The sequence below is a fragment of the Copadichromis virginalis genome, linkage group LG14 (genome assembly GCF_057382275.1).
Source record: "Copadichromis virginalis isolate Kocher_CV1m ecotype Utaka linkage group LG14, C_Virginalis_male_GT1.1, whole genome shotgun sequence".
NCBI lineage: Eukaryota > Metazoa > Chordata > Actinopteri > Cichliformes > Cichlidae > Copadichromis > Copadichromis virginalis.
Window position 1 is genome coordinate 21,914,911 of NC_140631.1, and position 21,332 is coordinate 21,936,242.

Consider the following 21,332-nt stretch of genomic DNA (forward strand, 5'->3'; position numbering starts at 1 on the left):
TTAGACACTGTTTCTCTCATCTGAATGACTGGGTGCAAGTGAGCTGACTCAGTGCAGTTCACAAACTTGTAATTCATTTTATTCTAACAGTCTGCATGTTTCCTATAACATCAAAAGCATCTTCTCCGGGGATTTGGCAGGGATTCATTAATCAGACAATAGGAGCTAGATGGTCCTTAATTGTTCCCAGCTCCCCATTTTTGTGCTCTTGTGCTTTCAGGCTCTGCAGAAGTTAGCGAGTCAGTACCTAAAGAGAGACTGGCCTGGAATCAACCCTGATGACCAGAGAACAGACTATAGGTAGGTTTGTGTGTGTGCATATGACACAGAAAAATGCACATATTACATAAAATTAGGAGCTGGAAGCTACTTTGTCTTCTTGCATCATCTACAAATTTATTTCAGCTGCAGTGTTCACATGAAGGCTGAAATTATACTGTGCTGGAGTCGTTCAATATTCTAGAAAAAAATCGTCATGGTCTACAGCACAGTTATGAGTCATTATTTACTGTAACAGAGGCACTGAAATAGAAGACTTGAAGTTGGATCTAAGTTATTCTGACAAACAGAAATAATGCATTGCGACACAAATTTTCTCCCCTTGTGGTTCCCTGCTCACAAAGTTTTTTTAAAACCCACATTTTAAAAAACATGTCCAATATCCAAGCAAATGGATATTGGATTAATTAAATAATCCAGCTGCAGAAACTTTCCAGCACTCAGTGCTTTTTCTCTCCTACTAGGAATGTGTATGCAGTGTGGAGGTCCTATTTAGAAGGTACAGTCCAGGTGAGCCAGTCCAGGCTCAATGTATGCGACAATTACAAGAGTCAAGTATCAGAGCCCGCTAAGACTGTTAGACTGTACAAGGAGCAGCAGCTTAAAAAGGTGAGTTGGTCATTTTTTTCCTGAAGCAGTATTTGTGCTCTGTTGCTGCTGCATCTTTCCAATGTGCTTGCTCAGAGTTAACTTCATGTTGTTCTGCTTGTTCTTCAAACATATGCCTGTTGTCTTTTTCCCTTTTCACAGACAATAGATCAGCTGAGCGGCATTCAAGCAGAGCTGCAGGAGTCAGTGAAGGAGTTGGCCAAAGCTAAGAAAAAATACTACGACTGCGAGCAGGTTGCCCACGCTATACGAGAGAAGGCCGACATCGAGGCGAAGTAAGTCTGCCGCAACACTGTGCACGTGTGTGTGTGTAGGGCTTTTCAGGTAGTTGCCAAGTCAGTTTCAGTGAGGGGATCTGTTGTCCCTGTTATGCTGTGGAGGGCACATATTTGCCTGGCACGAGTTGGGTCCACTTGCAAATCAATACAAAGCTGTTCTAATTTTTTTATTGTCTTTGATTTTGAGCGGTGCAGTTACCAGATTTAGATGAAATCGGTTGCAAAGAGGATGCGGCACCAAAAACCTCTTTGGGATTGCTTTGATTGCTTGAGGGTTGTGTTTTGTTTGCATTGAAGACACTGATTTCTCAATTCATCTCATTGATGTGACCAACAGATTTCAACCAACTATTACTTTGATGGTTACCATTCAGTTCAATTCAATTGTATTTATCTAGCACCAAATCACAGCAACAGTTGCCTCAAGGTGCTTTATATTTTAAGGTAAAGACAATTATACAAAGAAAACATTCATACACTATATTGCCAAAAGTATTCACTCCTCTGCCTTCATATGCATATGAATTTGAGTGACATCCCATTCTTAACCCATAGGGTTTAACATGATGTCAGTCAGCCCACCCTTTGCATCTATAACAGCTTCAGTTCTTCTGGGATGGCTTTCCACAAGGATTAAGAGTGGGTTTATGGGAACCTTTGACCAATCTTCCAGAAGCACATTTATGAGGTCAGAAACTGATGTTGGATGAGACGGGCCGGCCCGCAGTCTCCACTCATAATTCATCCTAAAGTTGTTCTGGCGGGTTGAGATGAGGACTCTGTGCAGGCCATTCAAGTTCTTCCACACCAGACTCACTCATCCATGTCTTTATGGACCTTGCTTTGTGCACTGGTGCGCAGTCATGTTGGAACAGGAAGGGTTCATCACTTCATGGCTCAGTTGCTGTCATTTCCAGTCGCTTCCACTTTGTTATAATACCACTAACAGTTTACTGTGGAATATGTAGTAGTGAGGAAATTTCAGTGCTAGGCTTACTGCACAGGTTGTGTCCTATCACGGTACCACTCTGGAATTCACTGAGCTCCTGAGAGCGACTCATTCGTTCACAAATATTAGTAGACGCAGTCTGCATGCCTAGAGGCTTGATATTATACACCTGTGGCAATGGAAGTAACTGGAATACCTGAATCCATTGATTTGGGTGAGCGAGGGAATACTTTTAGCAATATAGCGTAGATTGCGCCACACTTTTTAGCTTTAGTTCATTTCTGTGGAACCTACAGGTGACTGCAGCAAACTGATAGCAACGAAAGACATTGCAAGGTTTTCGGTGTAGCACCTCTTTGAGACCCATTTCACCTATTTACTGCCTGTGGGTCACTGAAGGATGTTTAGGCCTGTGTGAATAAAGCTCAAGAGAGCACTTTACACAACCGTGTATCATAACACCAAAATGAGAGAAGAGTCCTCCTAAATATCAAGTCACACCCAAAGTCTACTGGTGGTAAATCCTGTCTCCCTACACTTGTCTTACTTAGAAACTTTATGTTGGATTTTTCTTTAATTTACCACACTTCTTGGTAAATATATAAAAATGGTGTGACTAAACAGATGGTCTCCATGGTGAGGGAGAATGTAATCAAGAGAGTGAAGCTGGTTAACCTCATAAGGAGAATGTGTGTGTGTGTTTCTCTTTGGAGAGAGATAAAGAAAGGGAAAAACATTGTCATCGAGGATGAAAGAAGCAATCAGTCATAAACATACACAGGTGTTTGAAAGAGAGAGAAAAAATACAGACGAAAAGACATGAAAACAACAACAGAGGAACAGTAAAGAATAGTGTGGAAACATTGACTGACTTTAGTTTTGATGAATCAGCTAACCACATCTAAACGATGTTAATTTGATATTATTAATTAATTTGAAGCATAGCTCCAGCAGATATATAGAGAGTAATGTTGATGTTGATTGAAAGCACTTTTTTCCTGTGACCCTGGTGTCTGTCCTTTACTTTTTTATTACCTTCCAAGCTTAAGAGGCTTTCTGATTGAACAGCCACCTGACCTGTTTCTGCTCTAAGAATTCAAATCTTGAAGCTTTGCAGTCTCACAATTAGTTCCAGAGTTTGATCTGGAGCTGATGAGTGTTGTTTTCCTCCCATCCCTTGGTAGCAGTAGCTATGGTGACATTTTCACTTCATTGAATTCTCAACCCTTGGTTTGCGCTCACATCGATTGGCCAATCTACTCTTTTCTGTTCTCCATCGCTCAGTAGAAAGTAGCAGCGATGGAAATAACTGTATCGCCTGTGTGCCATTATTGGAGAGTATGCACATGCGTGTGTGTTTGAGAGGATAAAAATGGCGAGGCACAAGGAACACACAGGAATAAATTGGTGTGAATGTTATTTTTAACAGCACTCGGGGTGTAAAGTAGGACTTAAGTAGAAGCATTTTACAGGTACTCTCGCGCGGGGAACTGGCAGAGAAAATTACACACTGAAGCATTTGCATCGACGAGTGTTAGATTTAATCGAAATAAACATGCTTTTTTTAATGTTTTTGCGCTCATGCGCACGGATACACATGCCGGGAGGAGACAGGCTCTCTCTGTCATTGATACAAATGAGTGTCTGGATCAGGCTCACATTCATCACTGTCAAGTCCCGCTCTGCTCAGGCCAGGGTTCGTCTATAAAGTCTGGTCCGAATCAGAGGATGGAGATGTGGTAGAAATCCTTGGATCTTCCCTTCTGTCGTCTTTTACTTGACATGTTAAATTTAAAAATGTGAATACACAAAAAGTTTACAGTGTTTAAAAAAAAATAAAATAAAATTAGATACTTATTATTGTTTTGTTTTTTGTCTTTTTCAGGTCTAAACTGGGTCTTTTTCAGTCAAGAATTAGTTTACAGAAAGCAAGTGTGAAGGTAAGAACCTGAAACATAACAGCGGCTTGTTTAGGCAGGGCTTTCAGATGTATTACTTTGAACAATTATTTAAAAACAAGTAGTAACACTATACACATTTTTTCTGTCTGTTTTTTGAAGTTGAAAGCAAAAAGAAGTGACTGTAACTCAAAGGCGACACAGGCCAGGAATGACTACTTGCTAACGCTAGCTGCTGCCAATGCTCACCACGATCGGTACTACCATACAGATCTGCTGCACTGCATACAGGTAAATATAGAAAGATGAAAGAAAGGAAATGAATGAGGTAAGTGGTGTGAAAGTGAAAACACAAAGCCAACATTAAAGACTCGAGATTTTAATGCTGTTGCAATATTTTGCTTTACTAGATCAAGTACTGACTTAAGAGCCTCCCTTGGATAATATCCGGAGGGATTTTTTATTTTTTTTTTGGACGGGAATGAGGAAGCATTTTTCTGTTTTCAGAATATAAATTGGGGAGCTTTGAATCTAAGTTCAGTTTTGGGAAAATGTGTTCCTTTCATGAGTCCACAAAGTCAGACTCCCATTCACTGTCAGTGAAATAGCTGGTAGGGAAATATCACACACGAAAAAGTGTTGATTTCACAGTTTTGAGTCTTCAAAGAAAGTCGCAGCGTTGTGCGGATTTACGATTTGAAAGGGGCTTATGTGAAGAAAAGTGAGCCATGCTAATGTCAACTTAAACCAAATCATCGGTGGGCAGGAAATTATCATTTTCAGCTGATGGAATATCAAAAAAGACATTCTTTTGTCTTTGGTCTTTTATTTTAAACTGCTAAGATGATTGAATACAAAAGGTGGTTAAGCCCAGTCTTAATCAGACACAATAATATCTTGCTGAGCTGTTTCAGTTGTGATACTGCTTTAATTATGATCTGTATGAAAATACACAAACAAAAATCCCAGTCTGTAATTCACTTACAGCCTAGCTACTCTGTTGTACAAACATGGGCTAACATGCTCACAGATACAACACATAAAGTAAAAGTCTCGAAACATCATATGTTTCCTTATATTTTGCCTCCAAAGAGCCAGAATTTCTTGGAATTTTTAAAGTGTTCTCGAGCAATAGTTCTCCAGGATGTCTGAAGGTCTTTTTCAAGTTTCTCTGGCTGCTTTTTCACAAATTTTCAGTCCATTACTTTTACTTGACCATTTTCATGAAACATTCAAGCACAAAACAGAACCTAACTCAAGGGATGAAAAGAAACCAATTTTTACATTTTTTAAGCAATTTGTTACTAGTAGTATGTCACAAAACATCATTTGTTCCAGTTTCTTGTGTTGAATCTATTAAAAATGCCAAAGATAACACAGACACGTTAGAGCATTTTTGCTCTAACAAGTGATTTCCAGAGATCTATTAGATGAAAACTTGGCATATCTCAGCATGGTGTGTCAAAACTGCCTATAGCAGTATCTGAAAGTTATTTCTTAAAGAAATGTGAAAAATCCAAACCCAGGACCTGAGAGATGCATCTGACACTTCAATTGAGCTATTCTCTACTGTTCACTAAAGCCTCAAAAGAAGCGTCTCAGTAGAAAGGGTGGCTGTCAACAAACATTGTTAAGGAAGGGAGAAAAAGATGTGCCAAATTTCACAACAACTGGACTGAGAATCAGTAGTCCAGAGTGGAAAATGCACGACAAGTGAGTGTCTACAGCCATCGGTAAAACTGTCATGGTTTGAAGCTGCATTTCAGCCAGTGGTGTTGGGTGTCTTGTTAAAATTTGTGGAATTATAAACATAGAAAAGCATAATGAGATTTTAACCCACTGTGCAGTACTATCTGGAAAGCGTCTGATTGACAATTGCTTAATTCTTCAGCATGAAAAATCCTCAGGCGTGACTGATTATGGTAGTTCTGTTATAGACACACATGTTGGTCTGTTTTACATCTGCAGCTTTATTGCTCTTGTTTTTCTCATTTGTCTGACCATCAGTTAAATGGTATGTACTCAGGATTTCAATAATATTAAATAAAATTTAAGTTTTTTTTCTTCTGTTTCTTGGCTTTTGACTCCTTGTTTATTTCTTCTCCCATCTTCTTTTCTGTCTTCTCTCCTCACTCTCGCATGCTCTGCCTTAGGCGTGCATGAGCATCTATACTACGAGGCCATTCTGAATAATAGATCCTTAGCTTCTTGTGACAGAAGGACAGGACTGCAGGGAAATATGCACATACACAAATATGCGCATGAAAACACACACAGAGAATGAGGGACATTGCTAGAAGGAAGCAAGCTGTCTGTCCTCCCTCTCCTTCCTGTGCTGATTCATTTGTGGTGTTTACCTGAAAGTATCAGCACTTGTGAATGTATGAGTTCTCTCTGCAGTTCAAGGAAGGCGTGAAATCTTTTCCATGAATGCATTCCTGTATGCTTTTGGGGCCTTTTCATCTCCATGTTCAACAGATATTGTAGTTATCCCATGAAATGTTTGAGATTAAATGAGTTATAGTGGTAAGAATCGGCTTCCTTCCTTCCTAGGTCATCTGAGAAAAGAAAATGATTAAGTGTGAAATAGATGACTGAAGGATAATAGAATAGTTTCTCTGGGGATGATAGGTGAGGAGACTTGTAATTGATAGCCTTGTTTAGATCAAATCTTCCCTTCATAAATACTGACTGTACTGAGAGTTGTAGTGAGGCTGCGGTAATAACTTAAATCTTATAGGTGAGCCGTCCTTGTCAATGCGACAGCGTTAGTGAAAGGGCAGAGGAAGAACCGACTGCTCAACGTCTCCCTCTGCTGTCAGCAGTATATGCTGTTATTAATGTCGGTCTTTAAAGTTGCCGGCTAGACATTGACACACACAACCACACACCCTCACACTTGCACCTCTGCTGCCCCGTCTGCTCCCCTGTGCTGCCCTTATTGTTCCAACTGATGCAGTCATTCAACCCAAACACAGACACACACACATAAACACACATCCACTGACCATGGTATAGGGACGGACGGGGCTTTTTCTGGAAGCTGACTCACTTCATTTCAACACTACCGTAAATGGATGAAAAAAGGAGGGGAGGAAGAGAAGAAAGGGGGAGGAGGAAATGACCAGAATGATGAGGGAACATTTAGAGAGAAGTCAGCCAGCAACCCACCCTTAATGACATAATGTCCTTGTCAATATCCCATTGTTTTTGAGGCTGTGTTGTGTGTGAATGCTGTGGGTTGTGGGTTTTATGTTGTTTTTTTAAATGTGTTTGTCTGTATAAGAAGGAGACAGACGTAGGTGTTAGCTGGAGGCTGCAGACTTGGCCTAAATGATCCGCTGGTTAGAATAGTGTGTGCACGTTTCTGAGACTTTGGCCAGAGGAGTGCGTGTATGTGTGTGTCTCTGAGCATTTGATCACTGATGTCTGTGTGTGTGCGTGCCTTCTCTGTGTTTTGTTGAATTGGAATCTGAACCCCTTCACCTTCCTCTGCAGCTGTGAGAACACCATCCAAAGAACACACTCACATACTCACTCACACACACACTCGTGTCCCATAAACACATTTTTTTCAGTAAGTCTCTCTTTTTTGCTCTCACCCACTAATACCTTTTATACCTTTTCAAAATGCTCTCCCTTCCCCTCTTCTTCCTCTCCTCCTCCCCTCCGTTAGCCCCGCTCTCTGTCTGTTTGGCAGCGTTGCCTACAGCTTGGCAGCAGTATCCCGGCTGCCCATAGAAAGGCTGTTCACTTGGACTGCATACTTCATTAAAATGTCTTTACATCCGTGCATCAGAAATGCTAATGTTAACAGTTGTTAAATAAAAACATCTGCTTGGTTTTGGGCCTTCTTGTGACTTCGTTCCCTCCCTCTCACCTCTTTATATTTTCCCACCATCTTTCTCTTCACTTTTTCACCTCTTCCTTTTTTAGTTTAGTGTTTTTTATAAAATCCTTTTTAATGGCCCATGGAAACATGCCATATACTGCATTTAAAGTTATAATATACAGTACGCCATGGGAGGCGGCGATGCGAGTGAGGCGTGTTTGTTTGTAACAGAAGTGGGCTTTGCTATGCTGGACTCTATTTCTGTTCAATTTGACTGTATGTCCTGTATGTATTTTGCATGTTTTGGGGTGTGTTCTAGTGAAATTTATCATAAAATAAAGCTTGAAATTACCTTCCACACAAGACGTTTCCGTTGATTTAGTCCTGCTACACAGTAGCTTATGCAATAACAGAAACAATCATTAACAGAGGAAATTGTCCCACCCAACAAATGCAACAAAAATAACACAAAAGCAAGGGAGCTGTCAATCAGTTATAGTGTAATCTATGGACTATGGACCTCAAATATGATTTTTTAAACATAGACGTGCATCAGTAGATTATGTAACAAAATCACAGTACATTTATGGCTATCTAAACACAAGATTTAATTTGAGTTTACGACAAACTAGCAACGCTTATTCACATTCTGTTCTTTTTGTCTATTTCTTAGTGTCTCCTCCTGATTCCCTTGTCCTCTCTGCTTTATTATTAAGGATTGTGGAATTACATTGAATTCATCCATGCTTCAGTGTAACCCCTGGTTCCTGTCTTTCTCTGTCTGTCTTCTAGGCCTTGGACGGCAGAATCTATGAGCACGTCAAAGACTACCTGGTGGCACTTTGTCGCACTGAGCTTGAGGCCTCCCAGGCTACACACAACACGTATCAGTTCCTTTTGGACAAATCCACCAGGGTGAGTCAGACAATACAAAAATATGCTTTTTGAATCTGTGGTAAGACATTTCTATGGAACCCACTGAAAGTGTTTTGACATTCAGCAGTCTTTTTCTTTCTGTTATTTTCTTTCTTTAATTTCTTTGTGTCTGTCTGCAGTTTAGTGGTTTGCACAGCCACCTCACAAGCAGATCTTCAGTTCTGTTGCAGAAGTAGGCACGAATCATTTTGGGGTTGTGTCAGGAAGGAAATCTGGTGTAAAAACCTGTCAAATCAAAGATAGAGCTACCTTTTGTTGTGACCCTGTGTGAATAAGGGAGCAGCTGTGTGTACCTTTTGTGTGGCATGATGAGGTTTCTATTCTACTTTAACTGTGCAAGAAAGACACAACACAGTGACTGTTTTTGATTAACGCAGCATGTAGTCACAGGCAAATTGTGAAATGTTAACTTCAGGACCCGAACGCATTATCAGGGGTTATTTTGCATGTTGCCATTTTACTGAATGTCACTGTATTTCAGGATTGTTTGCTCACCACATCGCTTCTAGCTGCTTCCTGTGTGGGACAGTTTCTCACTGGTTTCGGGTCTCATCCTAAACTACACTCACACTAGCTTTGGTTTGAATGTTATGTCTTCAGAAACTCGACTTAACTTCTGAACCATATCCCTCTTGGACCGAAAAATTAATCCCTCTAAAGTCAAAATATGAACCCACAAATGTATGCATGAATATGAAACACTCACCCACTGTGGGCTTCAGATGCGGCAGTGGGAAAAAAAATTGTCGTTTGCATCCTCGAAGGGAGCAGAAGCCTCTTCACACATGAAGTTCAACAGACTCTTGTATTGTCGGGTTTACACAGCACCAAACTTGCATGCAAAATGTACTGGATTAAAGATCTCCTTAACGCTTTCTTTCAGATAATGCAGGAGTACAACCAGCAGTTGTTCATGCAAGAGAATCCGGTGTTTCACAAAGCGCACGACTTCCAGTTCCAGCCCAGTGAATGTGACACGGTGAGACTCGCACAACTACACACAGATCTCCTGGATTAATACTCATGTATCACTAGTACTTAGATTGTTTGTACATAAACCTGTTCACAGCAGGACTGTCACTCCACTTCACTTGCTGACTCACACACACACATACATACACACATACGCACAAACTCCCACACATAGACAGCAGCCAGCCATGTGGGCTTTCCTTTCATCCTGTGTTTTCTGTCCTCTCTAATATCTTATGTGTATAAAATGTTGCTTAAATCCTTAAGTTGAGTGATGAAACAGAATTCATTTACCGCAGTTCTGATTTAGAGAGTCACATTAAAACATCTGGGCCTGAGAGACCTGCCAAGTTAAAAATCCGTGAGCCAAAGCTGTGATCGCCCTTTTTTCTCTTGAGATATCTTTGGGCCTTTTGTTCCCAGACTTTGGGGATTTCTTTATGTTAACAGTTTCAGATGGAGTTGCCCAGTTAACTAATGTCTGCTGACAACGTGAAAGATGCATGAATCGGCTCTGTGTTCAGATGTTGCGTGTCCGTTGGGAGCGTATCTTTCTAGCCTGGGATTTTTTTTTGTCATTTACGCAAGCTAATTTAATCATTTAAATTCAATTGGTTGCTGAATGCTACAAATATTTTAAATTGTTGTCAAGTGATCACGGTCTGTGTGATCGGAATGGAGCAGTGGGAATCATGCTGTCTCCTCTCTTCTCCTCTTCGGGGACTTGTTAAGTCTTTCTGGCTAAAAAAAGAAATTGCTCTCACTGGACACTGTTTCTAATACCTTTCTAGAGTAGTATCCTTCTCTCCTGTGTCTGAGTCATATTGTGCACTCTCCTTTCTCTACATTTCTCTTTCTCTCTCTGGGTTCTGCCAGTTTCTCCTTGCCTCTGATCTTTTGCCTTGTTTCAAGTGTTCTAACAGTTTTCTCTGTAACAATGTTCTCTTCCTTCTTTGTGTCTTCCTGTTCCTGTTCAAGCTTTGCTAACAGTTTTTCCCTAAACTTTTTTTCCACTAATCGCTCCTTGTGTTTGTCTGTCTGTGTGCTTGCACTGCTGCTCTTTGGGTGTGTGGTCTGCGGATGCCTGGATGTCTATTTGTGTGTGTGTGTGTGTGTGTGTGCCAGACTCTGAGCTCGGTGCAGCAGTTGGTGGACATTGAACCGTCGCCGGTCAGTGCCATGAGAATGACCCTGGCACAGGTAGTCTTAACTGTTGTCAGCATTCCTATCATATTTCTCAGACCATGGCTTATCTGCTTCATTCATACATTCTGTTTATACTGACTGCATCATTTACTGTAAGAAGCTTTCAGTCGGCCATGAGCCAAACAAAGCGTAATAATGCAGTTTAACTTAACACCTCAGGCTGTGATTGATGTTTCAGCATGGCTCTGGAAAAATCTGAAACCTCATACACTCACAGGCTACTTTATTAGTTATACCTTGCTAGTACTGGATAATCAATCTCCTGTTTCACCACATCAAGTGCTCTATTGGATTGCAATCTGGTGACTGTGGAGTCCATTTGAGTACAGAGAACTCACCAGTTCTGTTCAAGAAACAAGTTTGATATTATTTGAGCTTTGTGACATGGTGCGTTATCCTACTGGAAGCAACAATACACAGTTAGGCTGAGGAATTCAAACAATGATCAGCTGGTACTGAGTGTGCCAAGAAAATATTGCCCACACTAACAGTTCATATAAGACAGAATGGATCCATGCTGTCATGTTGTTTACACCAAATTCTGCAATCTGACTGTTGCAGCAGAAATCACGAGCATACCAAGTTTTTCCAGACTTCTATTGTCCAATTTTGGTGAGTCTGAGCCTCAGTTTTCTGTTTATAACGAGCAGGAGTGGCACCTGTTATGGCCTTCTGCTGGTGCAGCTCATCTGCTTTGAGGTTCATACGTGAGTTAAAGCAGTCTAGCCATTCTCCTCTGACCTCTGGCATCAAAAGGCATTTTCTCCCAGAGAACCGCAGCTCACTGGATATTTTCTCTTTTTTGGACAATTCTCTGTAAACCTTAGAGATGGTGGTGTGGGAAAATCCCAGCAGATCAGCAGTTTCTGAAACACTCAGACGAGCCAGTCAGGGACCAACAACCACGCTATGCTCAAATCAGCTTCAGCCGGTCATTTTGACTATGTCTTCATGGCTACATGACTTAGCTGTTGCCATGTGATTGGTTAATTAGATATTTTTGTTAATAAACAGTTAAATAGGTGTACCTAATAAAGTGGCTGGTGAGTGTGTGTTCATAGGCACCCAACAGAGAAACCTTTTTAACCCACAAAAAAGACTTTGCCCTCACTGGTAGCAATCTTTCAATTTAAGTTATATTCCCTAGATTTCTAGCGCATGCTCGGAATGACCTGTTATAGTGAGAAAAAAAAGACAGAAAAATACTTGATTTTTCATAGTTATGCAGACTATTTACGAATGTTGTCACTATGGATCTCCTTGCCTGTGATTATGATGCTTTTGATGATACTTTACATTATAATTTTCTTTAAAAACAACTGTAGTGTCAGTGAGCTGACACTTTTTCGACTCAGTGACATGACAAATCAATGTTAACACACATTAAATTAAACTTTGCTGAACTAGACGCCCAAGTATGACATGCTCTGTTTGGCAGGGACTTCTTCTGTGATCTAACTCTGATTGACAGGCAGACAGTTAGTCAGCTAGAATAACCTTTATATTCCAAGTATCTTGGAGAGCAGTGTGGGCCCATCCCTCTTTTAAGCAGAAATTGTGCTCTAACCAGTTGGAGCACCAAGACTTCATACAGCATGGCGGTGAGGGTGAGCAAAGTATTATTGTGTGTTGGGAATAACTGAGAAAAGCAGCTGAGGATGGGCTCAAATCTGACAGCACACTATGTAGTGATAAAACCCAGAGCTCTTTTGTTATTACTGGAAAAGAGTCATGTCTTGTTAATAGTCATTAACACATCATTGTGCTTTATAAATGATCTGTTTTTATATGGCTCTCAGCTTTGTGGCTTAGGGAGGAGGTTGTTGATTTTGGCCTACAGCAGTCAGCACTTTAACCACAGACAATAAAACAATAGCGTATGGTTTGTTTGTTTTTTAGGTTCGATTTTCTCTTTTTACTGAAATACAGCGGAGGTTAAAGAACTTTCACTGCCTGACTTTTTATGGCCATCTGTCACCGTAACAAGACCGTGAGACACTCTGGGATAACCACACAAGTGGCTGCAGATAGGATTATGACATCATCCACATAGTTGGCGTGAGAACTAAAAATAAACATGACAAATATGTGGGAGTTTCTGAATTACATGTTAAGATTTTATCTGCTCAATGCGACTTTGCTTTTGTGCACCAATAGAATAATCAAACCAGAGAATAGAGCAGCAGCTGATGAAATTTTCTTATTTCATATCTAAAAAGGCCACAGTTCACCTGATTGTTACAACTATTCCACCTGACATAAACCTCACAACGACAGCTGACTACACTGAGGCGGTTCAGCCATTACAGGTCTATTTAAAGAAGTTCTTTATGTTTCCTGCGTTTTCTAGTTGCTTCATCATAATCAAGCAATGAAGGCACACTTGCTCGATAGCTGAATACCTTTGGTGGCTTTGGCTTCTCATGACCATTGTCATGACTCATCTGATGCCGTAACCTTATGTCATCTTTTAAAATATCACCATACTGTCATCAACATCCTGAAAGCTGATGTGTCATAGTTTAGTGTAATTTTCCTTTACAAATTTGTTATGGGTTCAAGATGTAATCACTGGAAATTGAATGTGTCCTGATTTCCATTCAAAATCATGCTACGTATATCTTACATGATGATTATTGAATTCTTTGTGTCTGCATGTGTAAGATAAGCCCATAAAACATAAAATATGAAATAATACTAAAGCTAACACTGCATTAAATTTACATGTTGTGAATGTAGACATCATATTGTGGTTTACAAGCAACTCTGTAGTTGTACACATACATTTTCTCTGTGCTATTTTAGGAGAACTCAATTCATTCTTTCGCTTTTAACACGCATAAAAAAGCATAATCATAGGCAGGTATTTGCTGCAGTCTGAATGCACCGCTGCTGCTCTAATGCAAGTTGTGTAGAAACACTGGAGTCCTAGGCACCCAGTTCTTTAAAACTCCATTAAAACACTTCACATAGAAATACTGCTGCCTTGGCTAATTTGTGATACATGTGCTGTTCAGCATGATGAATTTTATTAGTTAGGACAGCGATATGTTTCTAAAAACTGTAGAACAAGAGCAAGAGCCCTATTCAGAGAAAAACCTGTGCAAATGCATTAAATCATAAGTCCTAGACCCTTTCTGACATTTTTTTTCTTATAATAATATGTGTCTAAGACAAGAAATGTGTTCAGAATGAGTGAATAACCTGCAAGAAGACTGTATCTAAATGTGTCTGCCTCTTTAAGTCTGAAAAAGGTTTAGATTTTGATGATGACACCATTTTCCCTTATATGTCAGGTCAGTTGTTTATAGTTGTGCCTATTATGGCACCTACAGTCATTGCTAATGTTGTTATTTTCCAATTTATTAAATGATTTAATAAAATAATATTTCACCTTTGTCCATAAAGACATTTAGAGTGCAGGTTGATTGATCTGTTTGGGTGTAACGAGATAATCAGTGTGCAACAGGAAGATACAAAAGTGATGCAGAAAGTCACATGACTCACATGAGCACTAGAATTTATTTGCAGTATGAACAGTCATGTGAAAGGGAGTGGATCTTTTTTTATTTCAAAGATTTTATGTATTATGACATCATAATAAATAATCTGATCCTTACCAGGTTCTAAAATTATTTAAATACAATACCTCAGATGAGTACTCGCCCTCATTCATCAGCTTGTAGATCCACCTTTTTCAGCAATAACTTGAAGTAGTCATTTTCTGCATGCCATTTATCAGTCTCTCCTGTCACTGTGGAGAAACTTTGCAGGTATTTGCACATATCTCTTTCATCATTGTCCTGTTGTATGGCCCCATTTCAGCCAAATGTAGTAAGCTACTAGACAGATGGGCTCAGATTTGACTCTAGAGCACTTTGGTATACAGAGGAATTCATTATCGACTAAGTGCCCAGGTCCTGTGGCTACAACACAAGCCCAAATCTTCACTCCTTCACCACCGTGGTGGACAGTGGGTATGAGGTTTGTGCTGTTATGCTGTGTTTGGTTTCATGCTTGGTGTGCATTATGGCCAAACATCACCACTTTGGTCTTCGTCCCAGAAGTCTTGTGGGTTGTTCAGATGCAGCTTTACAAACCCAAGCTGTGCTAACATGTTGTTTTTAGAGAGAAGAGACGTTTTCCTGGCAACCCTTCCAAAGTTATATTTGTTCACTTTTATTATTGTACTGTCATGAACTTTAACATTTAACATGCTAACTGAGGCCTGTAGTATCTGAGATGTAGCTCTTAGGGTTTTTTTGCAGTTACTTTGAGCATTGCACGGTCCGACCTCAGTGGGAATTTGCTAGGACATTCTAGCTGATTGAACTATCTTGAATCTTTTCCAGTTGTGAATAATCCTTTTCTCTGTATAATGATGGAATTGAAATTGTTAAAAAGTGACCATATACATGTTCTCAAAGAGATGGGGAGCAAGAATTGCTTCTTGAGGATCATTGCTGATGTTTTCCTCCTTGGCATCGTGTTACGCACACCGACAGAGTGACAAAACTTCTGCTCTTATAGATGTGCTTACATTTGCTAATGATCGGATAATAATCTGCATTTAATTAGGAACTCCTGGCTGTTACTTAACCTCGTAACTCCTGTGGAAGCAGTAGGGGTGTACTTAGGTTTTCCACACTATTTCTACGTTTTCGGTTTAGCTTTGTCTTTCGAGATGTTTTGTGTTTCATCTGAGCTTGTATTTAAGACCTGGTAAGGATCAGATTTTTTTTTTACTGTCCACATAACTGTAGATGCTGGCAGACTATCTGAAATTCAAATTTAAGGAAATTGAGATGCAGGTTCGTGACATGTCATATTCGAGCCACTGTTCTAATCGAGTTTCCTGCCCTCTCCCTTAACTTGCTGCAATTCTCCTGTGCCTGAATGTAATTAAGCTGTAAATCTCCCATGTAATACACTTGGTTTCACACCTATACTTAGCCAGATTTATGCCCTATTGTTACAGAATCAGCACATAATTAATAGAGATGATGTGCATGAAAAGGTATAATTATAATATTGTGTACTTTAGCTGAGGCTAACAGACTTTTATTATCAGATTATGGGAACTCAAACCTCTCAGGTCTGTGCAAACACAGCACTGACGACGAATGTCTATACATGGAAGTCTTTGCAAGATATTTTGCATTGATTTCGATCTGAGTTATCACGAGGGAAGCTGGAGTGGGTCATTGTTAAATTACTAGAAAGTATCCTTTTTGTTTTTCAGCCCCTGCTATGATGCATTTATAATAGATAGAAATGAAAAGATCAAATCTGAGTCATATTTGTAAACAAGTAACCAAAAACAGTCTTTTTTTCAGGGTTTCTTTGGACCATGACAGACAGCTGTATAATTTGATTACTGAGTCATGTTTTTTGGACCACAATAGCAAATAATTATGATTAAACTGAAAAATCTGGCTTTAAAAATGCAAATATGTTTCTATGAAATCAGCATCAATTGTTTAGAGAAGACTGAATCAAATTAAATGATGTTTTTGTTTTCTTTATTAAAATATTAAGAAATATTTCATCCAACATAGTTAATCTGGATATTGTGGGTGTGTTATTATCAGAATTTGATAGAGTGGCCAAAGAACCTCCCAGCTGTCACCAGATTTTCATTCACATACTGCTAAATGATGCATGATGGGCAGAAGTATGCAACATGACCTTTTCCCAGCGAATCCCCGCCCACTTCAAAGCAGTGACAAAGAACAGAAAGAGAGAAAAAAAATAGAAATCTTTCATGTGAAATAAGAAAAGCTCTTTGTTAAGCGCATGAGCTCCGGATTCACTTTGGCTGCATGGTTATAATTGATGTCATATGTTTAATTGGAAGGCCATGCAGATTCCTTGACTGACCCTGCGTGTTTTCTGTAGTATATATTTTTTAAAAAAAGCAACAAAATAAAGTCACATGCAAAAAGTGCTGTCAACACGCACCTCCTCTTCTCTCAATTTGTAGTACACAGAAAAAACACACACATGGTGTTTCACATGTGGTTTTAATAGCAGCTTTTTGTTTCATAAGGTAACAACAGAGCATCGCAACACACACTGTATTAATTACTTGCTATGGAAACAATGTTGCTTTCTTTAGCTTAATTAACAGCCTCTGCGTATTGCACACCTTGAGCTGTTGTTTTTGACACTGTATTTTTGTGTGTTTGCCTGCTGCTGTGGCGTGTCTCTGTGCGGCTGTGTGTGGGATATTAGAGTCGTCAGCTGGAGTCGGAGTCGGGGACGACAGAGGAGCACAGTCTGAACAAGGAGGCCAGGAAATGGGCAACCAGGGTGGCCAGAGAGCACAAGAATATCATTCACTACAAGCGAGTAAGAGGGACACACACACACACATACAGACACGCTCACAAACATTTGTTGCACGTTTTAGAAATGCAACATGTGAATCTTAATCAGGTTAATTTTAAAGTGCACGCACATTCCTGTTCTAATCACGCTCTCTGTTTGTGTGTGTTGTTGTCAGTCTCTGGAGGAGTGTGAGAGCCACGGCTTGCCTCCCACAGAGCAGGGAAGATTAGATCTGGAGATGAAGATCGAAGACACCAAAGAAAACATGCGCAAAGCCGAGGTGTGTGACTCAGATCGTCAACGTTTACTGCTGTCTCAGGGTCTGTGTTTAAATATAACCCTGTGCGTATGGTGTTTGCACTTTGTTCCCATCTTCATGTAGCTCTCTTTCCCAGTGCTTTATTTTCATCTCGTAGTCTAAAGGCACGCAAGGTCAGGTGAAGTGAAAACACCAAAATGTGGGTGAATGTAGCGTGTCAGTTGTTCTATCCTGTCAAAACCTGGGCGCCGCATGGAGCTACAAGGATACAGAGAACAGATGAATAGATGATCCTTTTCCAACAAATGTTCAGAACACAAACTTTGGAAATACAGCGTGAATTTATTTGAGTACTTATTATGGAGCGGCCTGTCACAGAACGTTTTGCAGTATGTGCACTAATGCTGACACATAAAGGAACGAACAGGAAAAAAACGTTTCCAAGAGAGTCTGCCTTGGATAGCAACATGAGATTTATTTTTATAGAAGTAAGAAAAAAGAGAAGGAAAAAATCTGTGATGCGATATTGATATCAAAAATAAGCAGATGTTATTTTCTGTGTTATTACTGTTGTGTACGGGAAGCTTATTTTTCATTGTTTTAATAGGTCTCTAATGAATGGCTAATGTTTGTTGTTCTGAAACACCATGAAATCTGTGGTACACATTTACATAGAAGTACTTAATGTTGCATATCGTTGTAAACGAGTTGAAGTGCTGCCCACTCTTTGGGCCGATGTATATTTTCACTCTGCACACCCTCTTTGACGTAGCAGGGTATATTTTAACAAGCATGGCCCACGAGTTATCGTCACACTTTTGCCAACATAAGATGTGACAGATCATTTATGTTATTCACCTACACAAATCTGAAAAAACTAATTAATTACATCCTTGATGTATGTCATAGCTTACAGTTACATTTCTCTTAATATCCCACTGTTACTACATGCAGGTATAACGCATTGTAGGTTAAAAACAGCTGTAATGTTTTAGATTATTTTATTATATTATAATGAAAATGTTGATACAAGGTCAGATGATCACATATTTTTATTGTTTCTTTGACCACTTTCTCCTCAGGCTTTCAATCCACATGTACCTCTTTCTGTTTCCATCCTCCCACTCTTTTCCCTCTACACACCCTAGCCAGATACTTATTGATTGCGCATCGATTCCCACAGATTGAACCTGTCAACACTCAATGAGATCACTGCACCGTGCGCTATCCTTCTCAGCCTAATCCTCTCTGTTCGCTCCCAGAAGTCTATATTTCTATTCATTCTGCTTTTCAGCTTCATTGCATTTGGCTCATTCTCTATCTAACTTCCTCTTTGGCTCCACACTACCTTTGTTATCAGGCTTTTGCATATTTGGCACCCTCTGCTGTCAAGTTAAGAAACATTTGCTTTGTCGTCATGCATTCGAATAATTTAGCAGCTATCAGTAGCTTGTGATCTCACTTCCCTCAAAATAATTAGAGAATCTTTTCATAGCAAAGTGCAAACATGTGTCCACGTCACCTTTTTTTCTGTGCTTCATCCTCTGTCTTTCTCTCGTGCTTCCCTTTAATTTCTCTTCTAGACCAGCATTACCTTGACTAAGATGGTGAATATTTTATGAGCTCTTTGATACTAATGGCTTTATCACAGACCTCTTATCACAGATTTATAAAGGGAGTGAAAGCAGGGCAAAAGACATTATGTAGGTTTGATGGGAACATTAGCTGTATTTTTTGTATTATTGATGGGAGCATTATCTGTATTATCTGTGAATTAGCTCCATCTTCCTTCCATCAAGCCTTTTCCAGTAGCAATATCAATCACAAAGCCAAGCCAGGCCTATACATTAGTTACACTACCCAAAAATATTAAGGGAACACTTGGTCATCACAGTATAACAGGAAGTCGGTTAGACTTCCTACTTCATATCAGTGTGTCAGGATAGGAAGCATAAACTGGTGCAGGTGAGTGACAACAGGTGTGCTAGAGAGGCAACACTAAGACAACCCCTTATCCCCCCTCGACAGCCAACACAACAAACACTAGGCAGACTTTTGCAACAGCAGCTGGACTACTGAGCAGTTAATTCACAGGATACATGGGTTTTGAAAACAACTTCTCAGGGTTACAGGCTGTTGTTTCGCTTCAGGGCCACACCCTTTTCAGCAGCCAGTAGTGCAACCAGGTATACAGATGTCATTTGTGTGTGATTTCTGTGTTTCGTCTTTCGGGGACTGGTGTATCAGTTTACCCCCTTAAACCTCTCCCTCACCTTACAAGCCGCATGAGTTCAGTCCTGAGATTATTAAGTCTGTCAGGTATAATGATAATACCTTACCTTGATCTTTGGATTTGTGCCTCATCGTGCAACAAGGGTGAACAGGTAACAATCCAGTTTACCACCTCGAGGCCTTGGGGGGATATTGGTCATTTGGGACAAAAGCTCCCTACGTCCAACACAGCAGACCAACTTCAACAAGTTGTCTCTAGATTCTGCATCCATGATGGGACGGTCAACTCGAGAGGGACTGGAATTCAGGCTCTGCTCGAGTCCTTTCAGCTCAGGGTAAGAGTGGCTGTTCAAATATGCCTGAAGCTGCTAGAGATGCTTACAGCAACCTTTGAAGCCTGGCCATCTGAGGGTTCATCTGGTAGCAGTATGGGTAAACCATGATGACCATATCAAGAGTTGGTCCCTTAGCACGCATTTTTGGGTAATGCAGTTTCCGCATGGTGCCAAGAGTTTGCTGCCCCCTAGAGGGAAATGGCTTGCAGCATGGGACCTGGCATTGGTCTTGCAGGACCTGGGCAGGTCACCTGTTACGCAGGTATATCCATGATGGAGAAGTTATTAAAAAGAGTTTTTCTTTTAGCAGCTGCAACAGTTAGCGAGCTCCATGTACTCTCTTTCAAACCTGTACTTTATGCTGGAAACTTGATGGCTCTGAAGTAATGCTGTGGCCAAATGTGGCTGTTCTACCCAAGATCTTGACATCCAGCCATACTAATGAAGCCATAGAACTTCAGGCGTGCGACCCTCCCCCCTTAGATCAGAGTGGAGGATGCAGTGGATTTTTTGTGTCTATAGATTAGGGAAACACAGAACTTTAGGCACTCAGAGCAGTTCTTTATTAGTTATAATAGGAAGAACACGGGAAAAGCTCTGTCCAAGCAGGGATTTTCCCACTGAGTTGTTGACACAGTAAAACGGGTGTACGAAGTAACAGGTGCACCTGTCCCTTCAGATGTTAGTTGTCAGTGTACCAGGGTTATGGCCACATGAGGCGTTCCACTAAGTGAAATCTATGCAGGGGCATCCTGGGCAGCGTCTTGCACGTCTAAATGTCATTAGCTTAGTAACTTAAGTTTTTTTGTGATGATAAGTTGTTCCCTTAAATATTTAAGTGCTGCATTTCTGAGGAATTTGTGTTTTTCTGGCTAAGCAGTCTCTACGTCATATCATAACAAGCAGACTATCTGGTATGCCTGCTTAAGCTTGCACGATTACAATCAGTCAGTAATCAAGACTGTTATTATTTACTGTAGTTAAAGCTGTGGTTTAAAGCCAGTGTTTACAGTTAAAACAACAACTGTTGAAATGCTTATTGAATATAAAACTGCAGGTGAAACTGTGTCGAAAACAGAAGTTGTGAATTTGAGATAAAACATTATAGCTGCTTCTAATTTTAATGTAAAGGCTGAAAATGTCAGCAAGTTTCCTGTTTTTTTTGTTGTTTTACAGTTTTCTATGAGCATTTTTTTATCACAAACATGAAGCAAAAA

The 21,332-nt window shown here is 40.1% G+C and overlaps 1 protein-coding gene and 1 long non-coding RNA gene across 3 annotated transcripts in view; one reads left to right on the forward strand and one right to left on the reverse strand.

Annotated features, from left to right (window-relative positions):
* LOC146693915 (uncharacterized) overlaps positions 1-21,332 on the reverse strand; it is a 340,133-nt gene that overhangs the window by 163,485 nt on the left and 155,316 nt on the right. The gene's annotated exons all lie outside the window — the stretch shown is intronic.
* The window catches only part of fchsd2 (FCH and double SH3 domains 2), a 72,691-nt gene that overhangs the window by 31,060 nt on the left and 20,299 nt on the right, over positions 1-21,332 (forward strand). Inside the window, exons 4-13 of one of the 2 annotated variants that reach the window (XM_085429920.1) lie at positions 221-300; positions 744-888; positions 1,030-1,163; positions 4,001-4,055; positions 4,176-4,304; positions 8,638-8,760; positions 9,665-9,760; positions 10,879-10,953; positions 17,194-17,310; positions 17,465-17,569. In XM_085429920.1, coding sequence (XP_085286046.1) covers positions 221-300; positions 744-888; positions 1,030-1,163; positions 4,001-4,055; positions 4,176-4,304; positions 8,638-8,760; positions 9,665-9,760; positions 10,879-10,953; positions 17,194-17,310; positions 17,465-17,569 — 1,059 coding nt within the window. The remainder of the gene's footprint in view (positions 1-220; positions 301-743; positions 889-1,029; positions 1,164-4,000; positions 4,056-4,175; positions 4,305-8,637; positions 8,761-9,664; positions 9,761-10,878; positions 10,954-17,193; positions 17,311-17,464; positions 17,570-21,332) is intronic. The other variant, XM_085429921.1, reaches the window with a different exon arrangement.